Genomic DNA, 16,629 nt, shown 5'->3' on the forward strand with positions numbered 1-16,629 from the left:
CAATTAATGCTCCTGATCATACAACTTATTTCTTGTTTCTGCTGCTCATGTACAAAGTTTACATATTGTATTATCCAACTAATCTATGGTTCAGCAACGACTTAATTAACTTATATAAAAATAAATATGTTACTGAAGTTCTAAATTTGTTGTATTACTAATTACTATATATAAAGTTAAAAGTCTATACCAAGTTAACTTTAAAGTGTACTAACATTGTTACATTATTGACATCAATCATCAATTTTAAGGAACATGAGCGTAAAAGATATATGCCCCACTATGTTAGTGCCTTGCTTATGGAATTACAACAATTTTCTAGTGTTGTTTTAGTATATCTAATTTCAGTAAATTTCTCCGTTCTTCTGAAATAAACATGTTCTGTAACATTGTTGTTGTAAAAATAATTAAGTCTTACATTGTTTTGTAGCAACTATATGAAATAAAAATAGTTTTGTTGTGTTCAAACGAAACAAACATAGGGCATCATTACATTTTTTCGTCCCGGGCATGAAAATCCATAGGACCGGCCCTGCCTTTCATATTAAGTCCAAATGATACCAATCACCCCCTAACTTCTGAAAATATTTACAAAATAAATCCCGAAATTACACTTTAACCCCCGAAACTCCAACTTATATCATTTGGTTCCCCGAAACCAACACCCCGCTACATATTATGGATTTTAGGGCTACTATAAAACAATATAAAATATAAATTTACATCTTGGGGTTCTGGGTTTTTATTTAATTACTCTATTTTAAACGATATGTTACACATTACATCATCTTATTAATGCCTAGTGAGAAACGTGGACGTTACAAAAACTCAACTGTTGTTTATCTGAGGGGGAGCTGAATATAAGGGGGAGCAAACATCAACATTCTACTTCAGATGTAGCTGGTTCTTCTAGTATTTCATTCTCTAGTGATTAATTTTGACATCATCAGATTGGGGGAGATTGAAAAGTCGAAACTTATAATCTGATAAGTCAAACACTTTCACACATTGACTACCAGCACCAGCGCCAACGCGTACTTGTGAAGACCAGCGTCATCGTGTATCATTTGTACAATTTAGTTTGTATTTGTAATTATAGTAACTTTAGCTGTTAGATGACTGATCTGATATATTTGTGATTAGGACTAGTCTATATTATAGATTTGATATGTTCCCGTTAATGTAGGGATTTCTGTAATAGTATATATATATATATATATATATATATATATATTCTTGTAATAGGGTTCAACCCTAGTAGACACTTTGTGCACCTCATTCTCTTTGTGAGAACTCTTATCAGTAAAAACCAACTTTGTGATAATCGTATTGTTCATACTTGTTTGTATCCTATCATCAAACCTACTGATCAGATGCGTTTTCTCACTATATTACGTATGACACTACATATCCTTTGTATCAGGGAACAAGTATGCTATTTGAATAAGATAATATTTGTTGGGTATCTGATTGTTTGATTGTATGATACTTTTATGTGTCATGTCTAGTTGGAGTATTGTTAGTGTTGGTTGATTATTGAAAGAATGTCCTAGGGGCTGTATGTAGTTTAATTTAGATAACCTTAGAACTCTTAATCCAACCTTATTGTTTATTCTTGTTTGATAAATGCCTTAGGGAAGGAACACATGTTCGACTGACTATCTTATTTTCTAACTACGCATGACTATACATTGGCGATCCTTCAATATTAACAGTAACTTATGTATGATTGTGGGATGAGTGAGAGTCGGTGGTTGTATGATGGCTGAGAGCTGGTGTCTGAGAGATGGTATGGGGTATGATGGAAGGGTGCCAATGATTATATATGTAATGTTGATATGTACGCTTGATAGGGATGATGGTGGATCGACTATAGTGCTGAGAGCCTTGCTTGTATGCATTATATTTATGATAGAATACGTGGTATACTTGAAAACTCACTAAGCATTATGCTTATGTTGTTAAGTTAAATATTTTTAAGGTTGTTCAAGGGAAGAACGCGATGTGATTGTACATTCGCATCGAAGATTTGTTGTTTTTGACTTCTGCTGGTTTAATAAATAAACTATGTTTAAGCTTATATTTCCAAAATAAAAGGATAATATAATATGTTTTTAGGAATATACTTAAACGTTAATCGGATTTTAAATGAAAATTTTGGTTTAAAATTTGAGACGTTGCACTTCTGCTACAACTACAAGCGTTTTTAAAAACCCAACATAAAATTTAAGAAAAATATGTCGATTCTAATTTTAGTTTAATTTTTATTTTTAAAGTAAGCGTTTCTAATGTAATTTTTTTGAAAGAGGTTTCTAATGTAATTTTGAGTTTTAGAGTAAGGTAGTTTTAATTTTATGTATTTATTTTTATTAAGGTAATGTTTATTAGATTATTTACTGAAAAAATTATTTTGCTTAGAATATATTGTGTTTTTTTTAAATGTTGTATTAAAATAAATAAAAGATAAAAATATATAAATATATGGAGTGGTGGACTGGTTGTTATTTCATAATTTAGTAAGTTTAGTAGGGATATAATAATGATGTAACGAAGATGATATTGCAATGATATTTTAGAACTTCTTTTTTTTGAACAATACTCTATAGCCTTATTTCTACAAACATTTTGAAAACATCTATATTCTACAACCTTTTTTTCAAATGTATCTGTTTTTAAATAAGATAAGGTGATTTTATATTAATAGCAAGGGTACCCTTATACTTAATGGCAACATTGAGCGTTGATAACGATGAACAAAATTTAGGTGATCTTCATGCATTAGGAATTTTACACGTTTATTTAGAAAATCCATTTTTAAATGTCGTTGACTTTTGGAAGTTCACTCATCATATTTATATGTATGGTATGGAGACACAGAAGGGCATGGGTCATTATAATAGCATTAAATAGATATTTTGGAAATCATTCTTTCTCGGATATATATTAAATTTATCTGATTCGAGAAGTCAAAGCCGATCGATGCAGAGATCACTGAGAGTACTTAGACCAATTGTGGTGCATGGAACGACAGTATCACGACGGAAAATAGCTGCTGCTTCCTTCTCAACCTCTTTGTTATTCGATGAAACACAAATAAGGGTATATATATTATTCTTTCTTTTGTTTGTGAGTTATAAAATGGACGACTGTGATTATTCTTGTATTTATGTATAAGTAACCTCTAAGTCTAAGACGATAGATTGATGAGTTTTACTACAGCCTGTTGCAATCATGACTGCAGTTCAAAGAAGGTGTTCAGCAATTTTCCCAAGAGAAGATAGCTCCTCATGCAGACAAAATCGACAAGACGGATTCTTTCCCGGAGGTTCTTAGAAAAAAAATGATGCATTTTTCTATATATGTTTCATAAATACTTATAATATGTTGAGTATCAATCAGATCCGTTTGATGGTGCGGAATCCCAATCAAACGGATGATGCTAGATCAAAATAGAAGAGAATGAGAAGAAGAAGATGATGAATCTTGTATGTATTTATATGAATGAAAATCCGGATACAAGATTCACACACATTCTTTTTTCTCTCTTTAGAACACCTTCAAATGCACTCACTTAAGCTCCTATATTCTATTCTCACGTTCATCTATCTCTCCTTACCCACCTAACATCTATTTATATGTAAATGGGGATCATGGGCCGTAAATGATTTTACGGCCATAAACACCCACCTAGCCGTAAACACATAAAATATTACATAAAAATACAATTGCACAGAAAATCAAAGTATAAAACATAGTTTTGACCAAATAATCTCTCCCTTGGTTTATAGCTTTCTTTTCTTAATTGACCCAACAAGCCCCCCCCCCCCCCCCCCCCAAAAAAAAAGTAGCTGACTTTTCTTGTTAATCTTCAGTTGGAGATTGGCTTCAGCGTTTATCTTCGATGACTTCACAGCTTCAAGATGAACTTGATGAATCTTCAATAAATGACTTCATCTTGAGCAGTTGGGCATTTATTCAGAATTTGACATTTAACGCACATTGGGTGAGGAGGCTTCTTGTAGAGATTCTTGAAAATTGGTGCTTTCAACTTGAGAATCTTTAGAGAGAACTTCAGAGAGAAATAATCCTCTGGATCACTTCAGCAGGTTCATAGATAGCAGCAGATTGATTGAAGAGGCTTCAATGCAATCTGTCACATAATCTTCAAGTGCAGCTTCACCTTGCTTCTGGGGTTGGAGGATTGATTGTTGAAAGAATAATCTTCGTTTCTTGCTCATTTGAATAAGAATTCTTCGATGCTCACGGATGAAGCTTTGGCTCAGAAAATCTTCGATATAGTCTCCATGAGTCTCATCTACGCCTGGATTCACTTTTCAAAACAAAACAAAACTAAAGAAAAACTTAGCACACAAAAAAATATTTTTGGATTTTTCATGTTTTCTGGAAAAATAAAACGTAAAAAAATATTTTTGGATTTTCGATCTTTCTGAAAAAGAAATAAAACAGAAATAACACTATTTTTGGATTTTAACTTTCTGATTTTTGTTTGATTTTTGAATTTCTTTTTTTTTTAATTCTCCCCCTAAATTTGTGCATAAAGAAAAACTATGAACAAATTTAACAAAAAGAACAATATTTGGGATCAAAGTTGTGAGACAGCCTGAACTTTGTTTATCAGTACCTTCACCTTCATGAATAGATCTGGTCAATTGCTGGTATTGTGGTCCACTTAAACACGAAGGATATTGACAAAATTTTCCAAATTCCCCACTTACCGATATACCCTGGTTATCAAGAACTTCCAAAGAACTCCTAAAGTCTTTAGTTTTTGCTTCTAATTCAACCTTTAGGGGTTTTTGTCCTTTCTTGAGTTGATATCCTTCATATCTCAGGTCCTCAACTTCTCTTTTTAATAAATCAATTTGTTCACGAAGAAGTTTAATCGTAGATTCACATGATGGAGAGCATGAAACTTCATTGATCGGGATGTTTGCAGAACTCATTGTATTTCCACACTTCAAAGCGTTAAGTTCTTCAATTACAGCAGCAAGACTAAGATGATTGAGATCTTTTGTCTTCTTGATGACAGCCACGTTCATATCCCACGATTTCGGAAGTGAATTCAGTAGCTTTTTGTTTATCTCAGATTTAGTTAAGAAGATCCCATCTATATTCATCTTAGTAGTAAGTGTAGTAAATTGCTGCAACTGAGCTTCTAGGGTTTCTCCAGGGATATAATTGAACATGTTGAAATTTTGTCTTAACATATCCTGACGATTCTCTTTCATGTCTTTATTTCCCTCGTTGACCTTAAAAGCCATTAAAAGCACAACTAGAAGCCAAAATCAACCTTAAAAGTCAAACACTTTGACTATAAACCAGAAAAGTCAACCTTAAAAGTCAAATTAAAAAATTCAAACTCAAAAGTCAAACTTAAAAAGTCAAACTTAAAAAGTCAATCTTCCCTAGCCGTCAAAGCTGTTGCAAACCGCCGACCGTAAACTCCAGCGACCGTAAACTCTGGCAGTAAACTGTTTCCGGCCGTAAACTCTTCTCAGATTACGTGAAAAACAACATTTTTCACCCATTTTTGTTCCAAAAGTCGATCAAAAACCCGTTTTTATGAAAAAGGCGAAGAACAACCCTCCTTATTTTTCAGAGATCTATCTAAAAACCCAAGAATCCTTCAAAAATAAGATCAAATAAGTTCCAGATCTGATAAAATTGACTGATACAATCCTTGCTCTGATACCAATTGTAAGGACCTGAAAACGGATCTTTACCAATGATCAACCAATCACACAATCAAATAGAATAAGAAAGAATATAGAAACCGAATTGAAACAAGATTGCACACGCTTATATTGCATAAAACATATGGTACAACTTGTTCTCTATGACCATGAACTATTGTGGCATCAACAACCATTAAAGACCTACACAACCCCTATATATACTAGACTTGGGCCAGATACTGGGTTTACGGCCGTAAACTCACTACTTGGCCGTAAACTAACAAACAACCTACCAAAACTGCATAAAGACTCAAAAGAACTTATTACAATGAAAGCCTAGACCAAACCACTAACTAGACCCTTCACTAGTTAAAGACCTTCCTCTAAATTCGTTCTCTCCTCTTTGTGACATATAATGTACAAACATTCTATTAGGACAATTTCTAGCTATATGACCACCAATACCACAATTGAAACAAATCTGTTTGTTATTATTAAAACATGTACTGCCTTTTTCAGATTTATTTTCCATACCGACACCCTTGCTTTTCTCACATGAACATGAACAAGAAGTAGGTTGTGAGATAGGTGAGGGTGTATTAGATGGAGTGACTTGTGGAAATGGTGAGTTTTTATTAATATCGTTACAAACATCAGAATTATCAAACATTTCATCAACCACTTTAAAACCATTCAAACTAGTAGGTGTAGAAAAATCACAAAAAACATTGTCACTTTCAACATCAGGAAAAATAAAGTCTTTATTTAAAACTAAAACTTCAGCTTCAGACTTGGTTTTATTATCAGAAACAGATCCTTCAACTTCGTGCTTTGACTTATTTAAGGATTGATCTGCAAAGGAAGTAGAAACTCTAGTATTTTCAACATTAATAAATCCTCCTGAAACAAAATCTGTTGGTTTGCCATAAACCATGAATGGTTCGTTGCAAATCTCCTCTTTAGTCAAAGGGTGATATTGATATGTGTGATTAAAAGGAGGAGGTACATTATCGTATCCCAAACCCTTTTTTTGGTTTTGTTTAAACTGCAGGAAATGGTCAATCATGTTGGCAACTACCTCGCTTGATACATCATATTTTTTAAAATCAAAGTTTGCAGTATCAAATTTATTCTTTAATGTATCAAGCTTAGCAATTAACTCAACATTTTGTCTCTTGATATAATCATAGTTTTCACATTTATTACTGTAGTCTTCCTGGAGTCTCCTAAAGTCCTTTATTTTTGTCTCTAATTGGGCCTTTAAGGGTTTTTGTCCTTTTCTAAGTTGATAGCCCTCATATCTAAGGTCCTTTACTTCTCTACGTAATGATTTTATTTCCTCACGAAGAATTTTAACATAATCAATACAAGCTTGAGAGCAAGAAGGCAAACTTACCTCATTTTTCTTCGGTTCAGAAGTAGAAGATATCATCAATGCAAACTGAAGCTCCATCATCTTTTCTTCAGCTGCAACACTCTCCACGGAAGCTTCATCCTTAACTTGGGTCAAGTGAGCATTTTCAGGTTTTGAAATGTTTAGGGCCTGAATCTGGTCCTCCCAGTCAAATGACTGAGCAACCATAGCCTGCTCACGTTGACCTAGGCACCTCCCCAATTGTTTCCCACTACAACCATTGTTCGGTCATTGTTTAATCTTCTATCCGGCTTCGGGCACTCACGAGCAAAATGACCCGGCTCGTGACAGGTGAAACAACGCAACTTCCCTTTGCTGAACCCTACCTTTTTATCAGCATTCATGCCCCAATTGTTCTTCCCAGTCTTCTTGGCAAACTGCTTAGCCCTGAATACAACCATGGCTATTTGCCATGTGATGTCCATCTCTTCCACATCTTCTGGATGAATCTGATCCAGATTAGCAAATGACAACTGAGGTGGAAGTTCTTTAGCAAGAAAGACATTATAGTAGTTCAAAAGTCTTGCAACAAAGGCAAGATTTTCATCACACTCCTTTGTGTTTGAGGAAGAGGCCACAACTGGCACACTAGAGGAGGGAGCAGCTTGAGGAGTGGCATGCTGTTGGCTTTGCGAATGAGGCGTGGATGACGCATCAACAATTGTTTGGATCTGAGGCTGCTAAGCAGCAAATGCTTGACCTGAGGAAGGAATAACTGATGAAAGAGCATTGCGAGAGGAAATCCCAAGGTTTTCAGTCGAATACGAATTCACATAATTTATCTCTCGCTGTTTATCATCAATATCACAAGCCTTGATGATCACCATTATTTCAGCAAGAGTAAGACAATTTATATATTTGGTCTTCTTAATGACAGCTACATTCATGTCCCATGATTTTGGAAAAGCATTCAGTAGCTTTTTATTTATTTCTGACTTGGTCAATAAGATCCCAACTATAGTCATCTCAGTGGTGAGAGTTGTGAATCGCTGCAGTTGTGCCTCCAGGGTTTCTCCAGGAATGTAGTTGAACATGTTAAACCTTTGACGCAACATATCCTGGTGGATTTCCTTCATGTCCTCATTACCTTCATGTACCTCAATCAAAGCTTCCCACAAAGATTTTGTTGAAGTATACTCTCTGAAACCTTGAGCTATATCAGGAGATAAAGCCATTGTCAGAGTGGCCAAAACCCTTTCCTGTTCTTTTACTTTCTCAAAATCTTCATCTGTGTAGTTTTCAACAACTTTGTCAACCACTTGCCCTGCAACAGTGGTGGTAATTCTGACAGGTTTCTTGATGATGCTTCTCCAAATCTTGAAGTCCTTCATTTTAATGTACTTTTCAATCCGGTATTTCCATTCAGGAAAACCATCTACAGACATCAATCTTGGAATGCGTGTAGTGGTGCCCATAACATAATCCAACTCATGATGATGGGTTTGACTTTGAGAATGTATTTATTCTGATTTTAAAACTTAAAAATTAAAAAAATAAAAATTGTCAAAATTGAGTTTACGGTTAGCAGTTTACGGTCAGCAGTTTACGGCCGTAAACTATGTTTACGATCGGGTGTTTACGGTTGGGGTGTTTACGGTTAATTAAGATGCATTGATTACGGTTCAAGAACACAATTTACGGCTCTTTAATATGCTTGAGTTTACGGCCTTAAACAGGGTTTACGGTCGTAATCTTTTGGCAATAAACTCCCAAAAGTCTCAGTAAACGCAAGTTTGATGCAGATTTGACCCCTTTTATGATGAAAACACCAAACCCTAATGAAGAATATAAGTTTAAACGGCTGAAAACTCGATTGAATGATGCTTTGACACCGGTCTTGGTCTAATACCAATTGTAAGTCCCTAATCTGCTTGTGTATCAATCAGATCCGTTTGTTGGTGCGGAATCCCAATCAAACGGATGATGCCAGATCAAAATAGAAGAGAAGGAGAAGAAGAAGATGATGAATCTTGTATGTATTAATATGAATGAAGATCCGGATACAAGATTCACACACATTAACACACACTCTCTTTTTTCTCTCTCCAGAACACCTTCAAATGCACACACTTAAGCTCATTTATTCTATTCTCACGTTCATCTATCTCTCCTTACCCACCTAACATTTATTTATATGTAAATGGGGAACATGGGTCGTAAATGGGTTTACAATCGTAAATGGGTTTACGGTCGTAAACCCGTTTACGGTCGTAAACACCCACCTAGCCGTAAACACATAAAATATTACATAAAAATACAATTGCCCAGAAAAGCAAAGTATATACCATATTGTTGACCCAACAAAAACTTATGTTGCAGGATGTTGACTTATGGAAAGCTATGGGAGACTTTGATCTTCATGGACTTACTGCTCCAGGTACGTATATCTAGTGGCGTAGTCAGACTTTAAGGTAACATGGTCCATTTTATTAATTAATGTAATAAAAATTAAAAAAATTAAAATTTAACTAACCCTTTAAACTAACCCATTAAACTGTTGATATTCATGGCAAAGAAAGAAGGGTGAAAGAACTCTAACTAAAAAATATAAAATTTCACAAATGGTCATTTTGCTTTTCAATTTCCTTTAAAATAGTCTTTGTGAAACATTTTTTTCCCTGGATAGTCCCTACAGAACAAACCTTACACATGAAAAGTGTTTATAACTAACTTTGTTAACATATTCTGTTAAATATATTTAAAATGACAAAAACACATTTTATTTTTTGCACATAAATAGTCTCTCTCACACACATACATATACAAACATCAAACCAAAACCAACATCAAAACTGTATCAAAAGGTTTATGAAACATTCACAAGATGTCAAAATAAAATCCTATTCATAATTGAAACAAACTGAATCTCCATTTTTGTGTTCCCCAACCTTGTGATGCAAATCCTTTCCGGCGGGGATGTCGCTACAGTTGCAAATGAACCCAAACTCCAAAAATCATTAGGCAAATTAGTGATCTGATTATTGCTTAGATCCAAAGATTAAAGCTTTTTTGAGTTTGTCGAATGTGTTATCGGTGATCGAACCAGAAACACCTAAATTAGGAGCATCTAGACCTATGGCATGCTCTTGATCGGCATCACAGAAAACAACTTACCATGAAAAAATGGGTGAAGAAAAATTGTAAACATGATAAATCGAAGAATTTAAAATACTAATTTTTTTGAAAGAAACCAGAGATGAAGAACTCATATGTATTGGGAATGGGTGTGGGACTGGGATGTTCTTGTTATTGACCAAAGTTTGACCTGAAGAACAAAGTTAGAGCAAAACCCATGTTTGGAAAATGAGTTTTCAAGACTCCAAGAAAGCGCTTCAATTTATCATCAAGATTGTCTGTGAACTGAAATTTTGGGAGCTATTATCCATTGTAGCACATAAGCAAGAAAACCCCCAGTATTACATACTAAATCCTTGTTCTGAATACCCCAACAGTTCTGATTAATTTATGGACACAACTAGTGGTTAGATGGTATAGCAGTGGTCGGTGATGGTTGTGAGAGAAGAGGTCTCCCAGTCGCCCTATTTTGGTCCATGCCGCCTTATAACTTTTGACACATCAGGATGATTTGCAAGAAAGTGTTTGAGTAAGAAACTGAGAGATACAGAAGCTGATTTTGATGTTCGATTGACAACTGATCGCGAGGAGACGAAAAAGTGCGCATCTGATTTCCATCTTGCAATTCGTAATTATCGGCCATGTAACTCCTTGTTTCGACATCCCCTTCTCAACTTCTCTCCCCCTACTTTATGTGTTTTACCGCCTTTGAACTTAGATTAACGCCTCTCCTATAAGAAAATGCAATTAGAGATTGGTACCACACTTGAAATTGAACAATGATAGCGATCCTAGGCTTCTTACAGAATCGATAAACCATTCACGATTTCGACGAGCAACGATTATTATTTTACAATCTTCGTCTGTAATTTACAGTCTCCATCTTGTTCTTCAGTGTAAGACCTTGTTCCCAAATAAAGAGAGAGGGAGAGAGAGAGAGAGAGAGACTATTTATGTGCAAAAAAACTAAGACATTTTCATCATTTCTCATGCTAACATAATCTGTTAACAAAATTAGTCATAAAAGAGCTTCCAATTTGCTCTAAAGGGACTATCCATACAAAAAAATATTTCATAAGAAAAAGGTGAAAAGCAAAAAAGCAAAAGAACCATTTGTAAAAAAAATAGTGTATGTATCACTCTAAGTATACACTATCTCCGCCATTACGTACATCTGCTACCTTCACTATATATTATTTATTTTTTTTATCTATTGATCAGGGTGTCGGGTCAAATGTAAAACCAATCTTTCTTTTTAATGCATGCAGCGGAATATGGAGGACTCGACGTAGGTTATTTGTATCATTGTTTGGCCACGGAGGAGATTAGCCGTGCATCAGCGTCAGTTGGGTTTTCGTATGTTTGTCATTCTAACGTTTGCATTAATCAATTGGTAATTAAAACTATAACTTGATAGTTATGGAATATTATGGTGCTATATTCGCATACTAGGAGTAAGACCAATGTATTACATGTGTTCATTTTAAAGAAAAAAAAATATGCAATTCTAAACATTTGAGAAATTCGAATTTATGAGAAAAAATAAAAAATATTAAATTATTAAAATTAAATTGTTTGTTTTTCTTTTAAGTTAAACAAATAATTTAGATAAATAAATAAAGGAAACTAATGAAACTTTAATTTATAAATTTGAAAGAAGTCAATTAATGAAAATTGATATACATTTATTATTATATTTATTTAATTATTAAATTTAAATATTATGTGAAAATTAATAAAATGAAAAAAAACCATAAAATGTCATGTGAAAAAAAATGTATTTAAAATAATCACAAAATAACATGTGACCAAATCAATAAGAATATGACATGTGATAAAAAATTCTTTATTTATTAGGGAGGTTATATATATATATATATATATATATATATATATATATATATATATATATATATATATATATATATATATATATATATATATATATATATATATATATATATATATATATATACGCCCTAATTAAGGTTGCAACTTCCAATAACAATATTCATAAACAAAAAGTCGAAAACTTACTTTATTGCTTCTACAAACACAAGGATTTAAAATGATCCGCTCACTTTTCCTTCTTATTAATCTACATTTAACAAAAGGTATTCTAGCTGGTATCGGGTGTAGGGGTGTTCGTTTGGATGGATCGGTTTGATCCGATCCAATCAAGTGAATCCAAACTGATTTCGGTTTTCAAAACATGGATCCGAATAGTCCAATCTAAATTCAAATCCGATCCGATCCGATCCAATTACAATTCGGTTGGATCGGTTTTTTATAATTCGGTTTTCAAAAAGCGAAACATTTTAAAACGATATATAATTATAATATTACCCAACTTTACATAAGAATCAAAAACAAATTATTTAGTTGTGTTTTGAAATTTTTAAACAACTACTAAGAAGATATATTATAGTTAAATATTTTATAGATAGAAAACTTTTGAAAGAAAATACATATTAATGTTTTTTTTATCGGGTGAAACGTTTGGAACCTATTTGAAAAAATAAATTACCAAATTAATAAATAACTATGGATATATATATATATATATATATATATATATATATATATATATATATATATATATATATATATATATATATATTATAAATAGATAACTAATAAATGTTTATTCGGTTTTTTTGGATTATTCGATTCTTATTTTATAAACCAGAACCAATCCGAAATCCAAAATAATAATTCGGTTTTGTTAAAAACCAATCCAAAAATCCGAATATCCGAACCAAATAGTCCAATCCAAATTGTCCAACTGGATAATTCGGTTTTATCCAAATAGTGAACAGTCCTAATCGGGTGGTTTACTCTTTCCTTAAAGTCGATGGTTCAAGTCTCATAGTGGACATAGATGGAATTAGGTGTGCGTTTAGCAGTAAATTATAATATTTGTATTCGCAGGTTAAATAAAAATTAACCTACATTTTCCGCATTAAACATTCCAAGTTAATTAATACAATTATTAACTTCATTGTTAAGATAGTTACATTTAGAAGATACGAATATTTTCCAACAATTAACGACTTCGTTATTGTGTTCTTGTTCTTGAAGGTAAGGCATGGAAATGTTGCCCAGAAGGAAAGATATTTGCCCAAGGTATATATACTTGGTTTAATTTTGACATCGTACATATTTATAGCTCGCTAGATTCTAATTTTTCAATTAATTTTGTTGTAAAGCTAATTAGCGGGGAGCATGTAGGAGCTCTTTCTATGAGTGAACCAAATGGTACATACATACATATATATGTATTTTGCGGGTCTTAAGATTTCAGATTATGTTAATGCTTCTACAATTAACGATGGATGTGTTTATGCATATATGCATGGTATCAGCTGGCTCAGATCCTGTTGGGATGAAATGTAAAGCTGAACGTGTTGATGGTGGTTATGTTTTAAATGGGAACAAGATGTGGTGCAGCAATGGCGGAATTGCCGACACCCTGGTAAGAGTATATCTTAATACTTTTATATAGTTTCCTACTCCTACTTAATTAATGCGAATTATTTTTTGGTGTGGTTCAATGTTTTTTAGTGCAAATTATTTTTTGAGGCGGTTTTCGAAATTATTTTTTGGTGCGATTTTGGGAAACCGCCTCAAAAAATGCTTTAATGGTGCGCTTTTGGAAAACCACACTAATAAAGCTATTTTATGGTGCGGTTCTTTTTTTTTGATGCTGTAGATATTTAATAAGTCAGTTTTTAGAAAGGACCGCATCAAAAAATAAAAACCACTCGCACTATTAAATGACTTGTGTAGTAGTGATAAATAAAAGTTTTTTTTTTATCACTTGTCACACTCATTCAATTTGTCAAATATCATTTTGTAGTTATTTTAAATTATTTTTTTTTCAACATGCTATTTTATGAGTTTTTTCTATTTTATTAAATCTCACATAATATCCTCTCATATTCTATGTGGATTGTGAGCAGTATGCGTATGCGGGGTGTACCTGCCGGTACGCGACACATACTGGGTCAACTCGATGTATGCTGTGCGTACCAACTAAGTACATACGGCGTACTCAGTCTGTTTGGGCCTTCTTGATTTGTTGACCTTTTGACCATTGACCGTTGACCATAAGTTTGACCAGACTTGACCAATGGATATTTTGGGCCTGTTAGGATTAGGCCCATGATGGGTTTTAGGCCTAATTTGGATATTAGGCCTTATTGGGCCTTATGGTGCCATTTAAGGGATTTGGGCTTATGATGCTTGGATTGGGCTATGGATATTGGCAAATTAAGAAATGGGGTAAAATGGACTTTTACCCTGAAAGTTTTGGCCATCAGACTAAAATTCTAGATTGGGTCGAGGATCAATTATTGAAGGAATGTTATTTAATGATGTTAGTGCAAGGATTCCAGTAGCAGCGGCTCGAGTGTTCGGTTATCTTGGATTGAGGTGAGTCCCCTCACTAGGTCGAAATTAATCCCCTTAAAAGTGAAATGTTTTGTGTGGAGGGCTGTAATGGATAGAATTCCTGTTGCGCAGTTGCTTAGTCTTAGGGGTATATTAGTCCAAAATCCAAATTGCCAATTATGTGGGGAAAGTAACGAATCTTCGAATCATCTTCTAGCTGATTGCGGATTCTCCAAGGAGGTATGGTATTGGATTTTAAAATGGTGCGGAATTGACAATAATCAATTCAACTCAGTACGTGGTCTTATTGATTTTGCTGCCTCATGGGGGAATTGTCCCAAGAAGAGAGAAATTCTCAACATGATTTTTTACGCCACTTTTTGGAACATATGGATAGCAAGAAATGGAAAAACTTTCACGAAAATTGGTGCTTCCCCTGCAATCATTGCGGATTCTATAATTCTTCAAACTTACGAATGGATCAAATTCAGGGGGAATTGGGTAGGTAGATGGGTGGAATGGAGTTGCTTCCCATTCTAAAATAAATAAATAAATAAAATAAAATAAAATCTCTTCTTTGTTTCTTGTAACTATGCTTTTTTATTTTTTCTGTGATTCTCTGTTTGTTTCTATTCATTCCCCTCCGTTTGCTTCTTGCTTTTGGTTGGGTTTTTGATATATTAATATATTTGTTGTTTCCAAAAAAATATGATTAAAATGCATAAATTCAAGCAAAATTATTGTCCATTGATGCATGGGTTTGTAATTAATTCTTGTAGGATTGTGTTGGGGCAATACTTGTTGCTGCTGAAAGAGCCACGCAAGTTGCTTTACAGGTTTGAAATTAAATTTCCGATTTGTGAATTCAATGAATCCCAATCTCCAATGAATGAATATTTTGGTTATAAAATTGAAATATATATATATATATATATATATATATATATATATATATATATATATATATATATATATATATATATTGTCAGGCGATTCAATGTCTGGGTGGGAATAGGTATATGAATGAGTACCCTACCGGCCGATTTCTTCGTGATGCCAAATTATATGAGATTGCTGCTGGAACAAGTGAGATCAGAAGAATGCTTATAGGCCGCCAACTCTTTAGAGAACAATGATATTTTCATAAATATCATCACTGAATATTAAATTCAAACACTTTACATTTTAATAAAAACTATTTGGGTTTTACAAGTTTTGTAATTTCATAATTTGGTTGATATAAACATGGCCGAATTCCATTATAATTTTTATGATATAGACTATTGGGTGTGGTCAAGAGGGTTATGATGCCAAATATTGCAACCTCACATTTTCTTACGGTTTAACATGTTATAACCTGAAGTGGGGGGTGTTGTTCCTATGTTATAACATGATGTTAATAGGAGAGAGAAATAAAGAAAAAGAGAAGGAAATAATGTGGATTGGGTGTTGCCTCTCTTGCTTGTTACAACATTTTATAACGCCACATCCCATAACTAGAGGTGGGGGCGATGTTCCTTCCGTGGTAACGCCGTTAAGGTTGTGCCTCGAAGACAATAACGAGCCTTAACGGCCCCGTACCGAACAGTCTTAATAAATCACCGAAAGAATATATTTCTAGATTTAACTTTAAAAGACTTTTTTTCTTTAAAAAAGAACGATTGTAACCACTAAGTTATATATAAGGGTTTTTGGGTAACTATAATATTGTACGAAACCATTTTGAAAAAGAAAATCAATCTAACCATTGGGAGATCTTTTCTTATAATTTTACTTAGAAAAAACTTTTACATCCTCTCTAATAAATAAATGTTTTTTATCACTTGTTACAGTCATCCAATTTGTCAAATGTCATCTTTTAGTTATTTAATTTTTTTTCCACATGTCATTCTATGAGTTTTTTTTTATTTTATTAAATCCCACATAATATCATCTCTAATAAATAAATGTTTTTTTGCCACTTGTCACACTCTCATTCAATTTGCCAAATTTCATTTTGTAGCTATTTTGACTTTATTTTTTTTTTCTACATGTCATTTTGTGAGTTTTTTC

At 33.3% G+C, this 16,629-nt stretch overlaps 1 protein-coding gene across 5 annotated transcripts; it reads left to right on the plus strand.

Annotated features, from left to right (window-relative positions):
* The first annotated feature begins 2,658 nt into the window (after positions 1-2,658).
* On the plus strand, positions 2,659-15,789 carry LOC145087945 (isovaleryl-CoA dehydrogenase, mitochondrial-like). Of its 5 annotated transcripts, none has more exons than XM_079026091.1 (10): positions 2,666-3,099; positions 3,242-3,325; positions 9,430-9,487; positions 11,454-11,578; positions 13,267-13,311; positions 13,395-13,443; positions 13,551-13,660; positions 14,569-14,619; positions 15,357-15,413; positions 15,567-15,789. In XM_079026091.1, exons 1-10 carry the CDS (start codon positions 2,980-2,982, stop codon positions 15,711-15,713), a joined length of 846 nt encoding a protein of 281 aa, XP_078882217.1. In that variant the 5' UTR covers positions 2,666-2,979; the 3' UTR covers positions 15,714-15,789. The 5 variants fall into 5 exon arrangements, with proteins under 5 accessions (XP_078882219.1, XP_078882217.1, XP_078882220.1 ...); XM_079026094.1 differs by having other exon boundaries at positions 15,593-15,789; XM_079026093.1 differs by lacking the exon at positions 3,242-3,325 and having other exon boundaries at positions 2,659-3,099.
* The last annotated feature ends 840 nt before the right edge of the window (positions 15,790-16,629 follow it).

The sequence above is a fragment of the Lactuca serriola genome, chromosome 2 (assembly GCF_051521515.1).
Source record: "Lactuca serriola cultivar US96UC23 chromosome 2, Lser_US96UC23_V15, whole genome shotgun sequence".
NCBI lineage: Eukaryota > Viridiplantae > Streptophyta > Magnoliopsida > Asterales > Asteraceae > Lactuca > Lactuca serriola.

Bases quoted from the DNA above. Each gene is read 5' to 3' on its own strand.
- LOC145087945 (XM_079026091.1), top strand. From the start codon at position 2,980: ATGCAGAGATCACTGAGAGTACTTAGACCAATTGTGGTGCATGGAACG. The intron at 9,488-11,453 runs GTACGTATATCT...TAATGCATGCAG, and splicing joins TCATGGACTTACTGCTCCAG to CGGAATATGGAGGACTCGAC. The intron at 13,661-14,568 runs GTAAGAGTATAT...TAATGATGTTAG, and splicing joins GCGGAATTGCCGACACCCTG to TGCAAGGATTCCAGTAGCAG.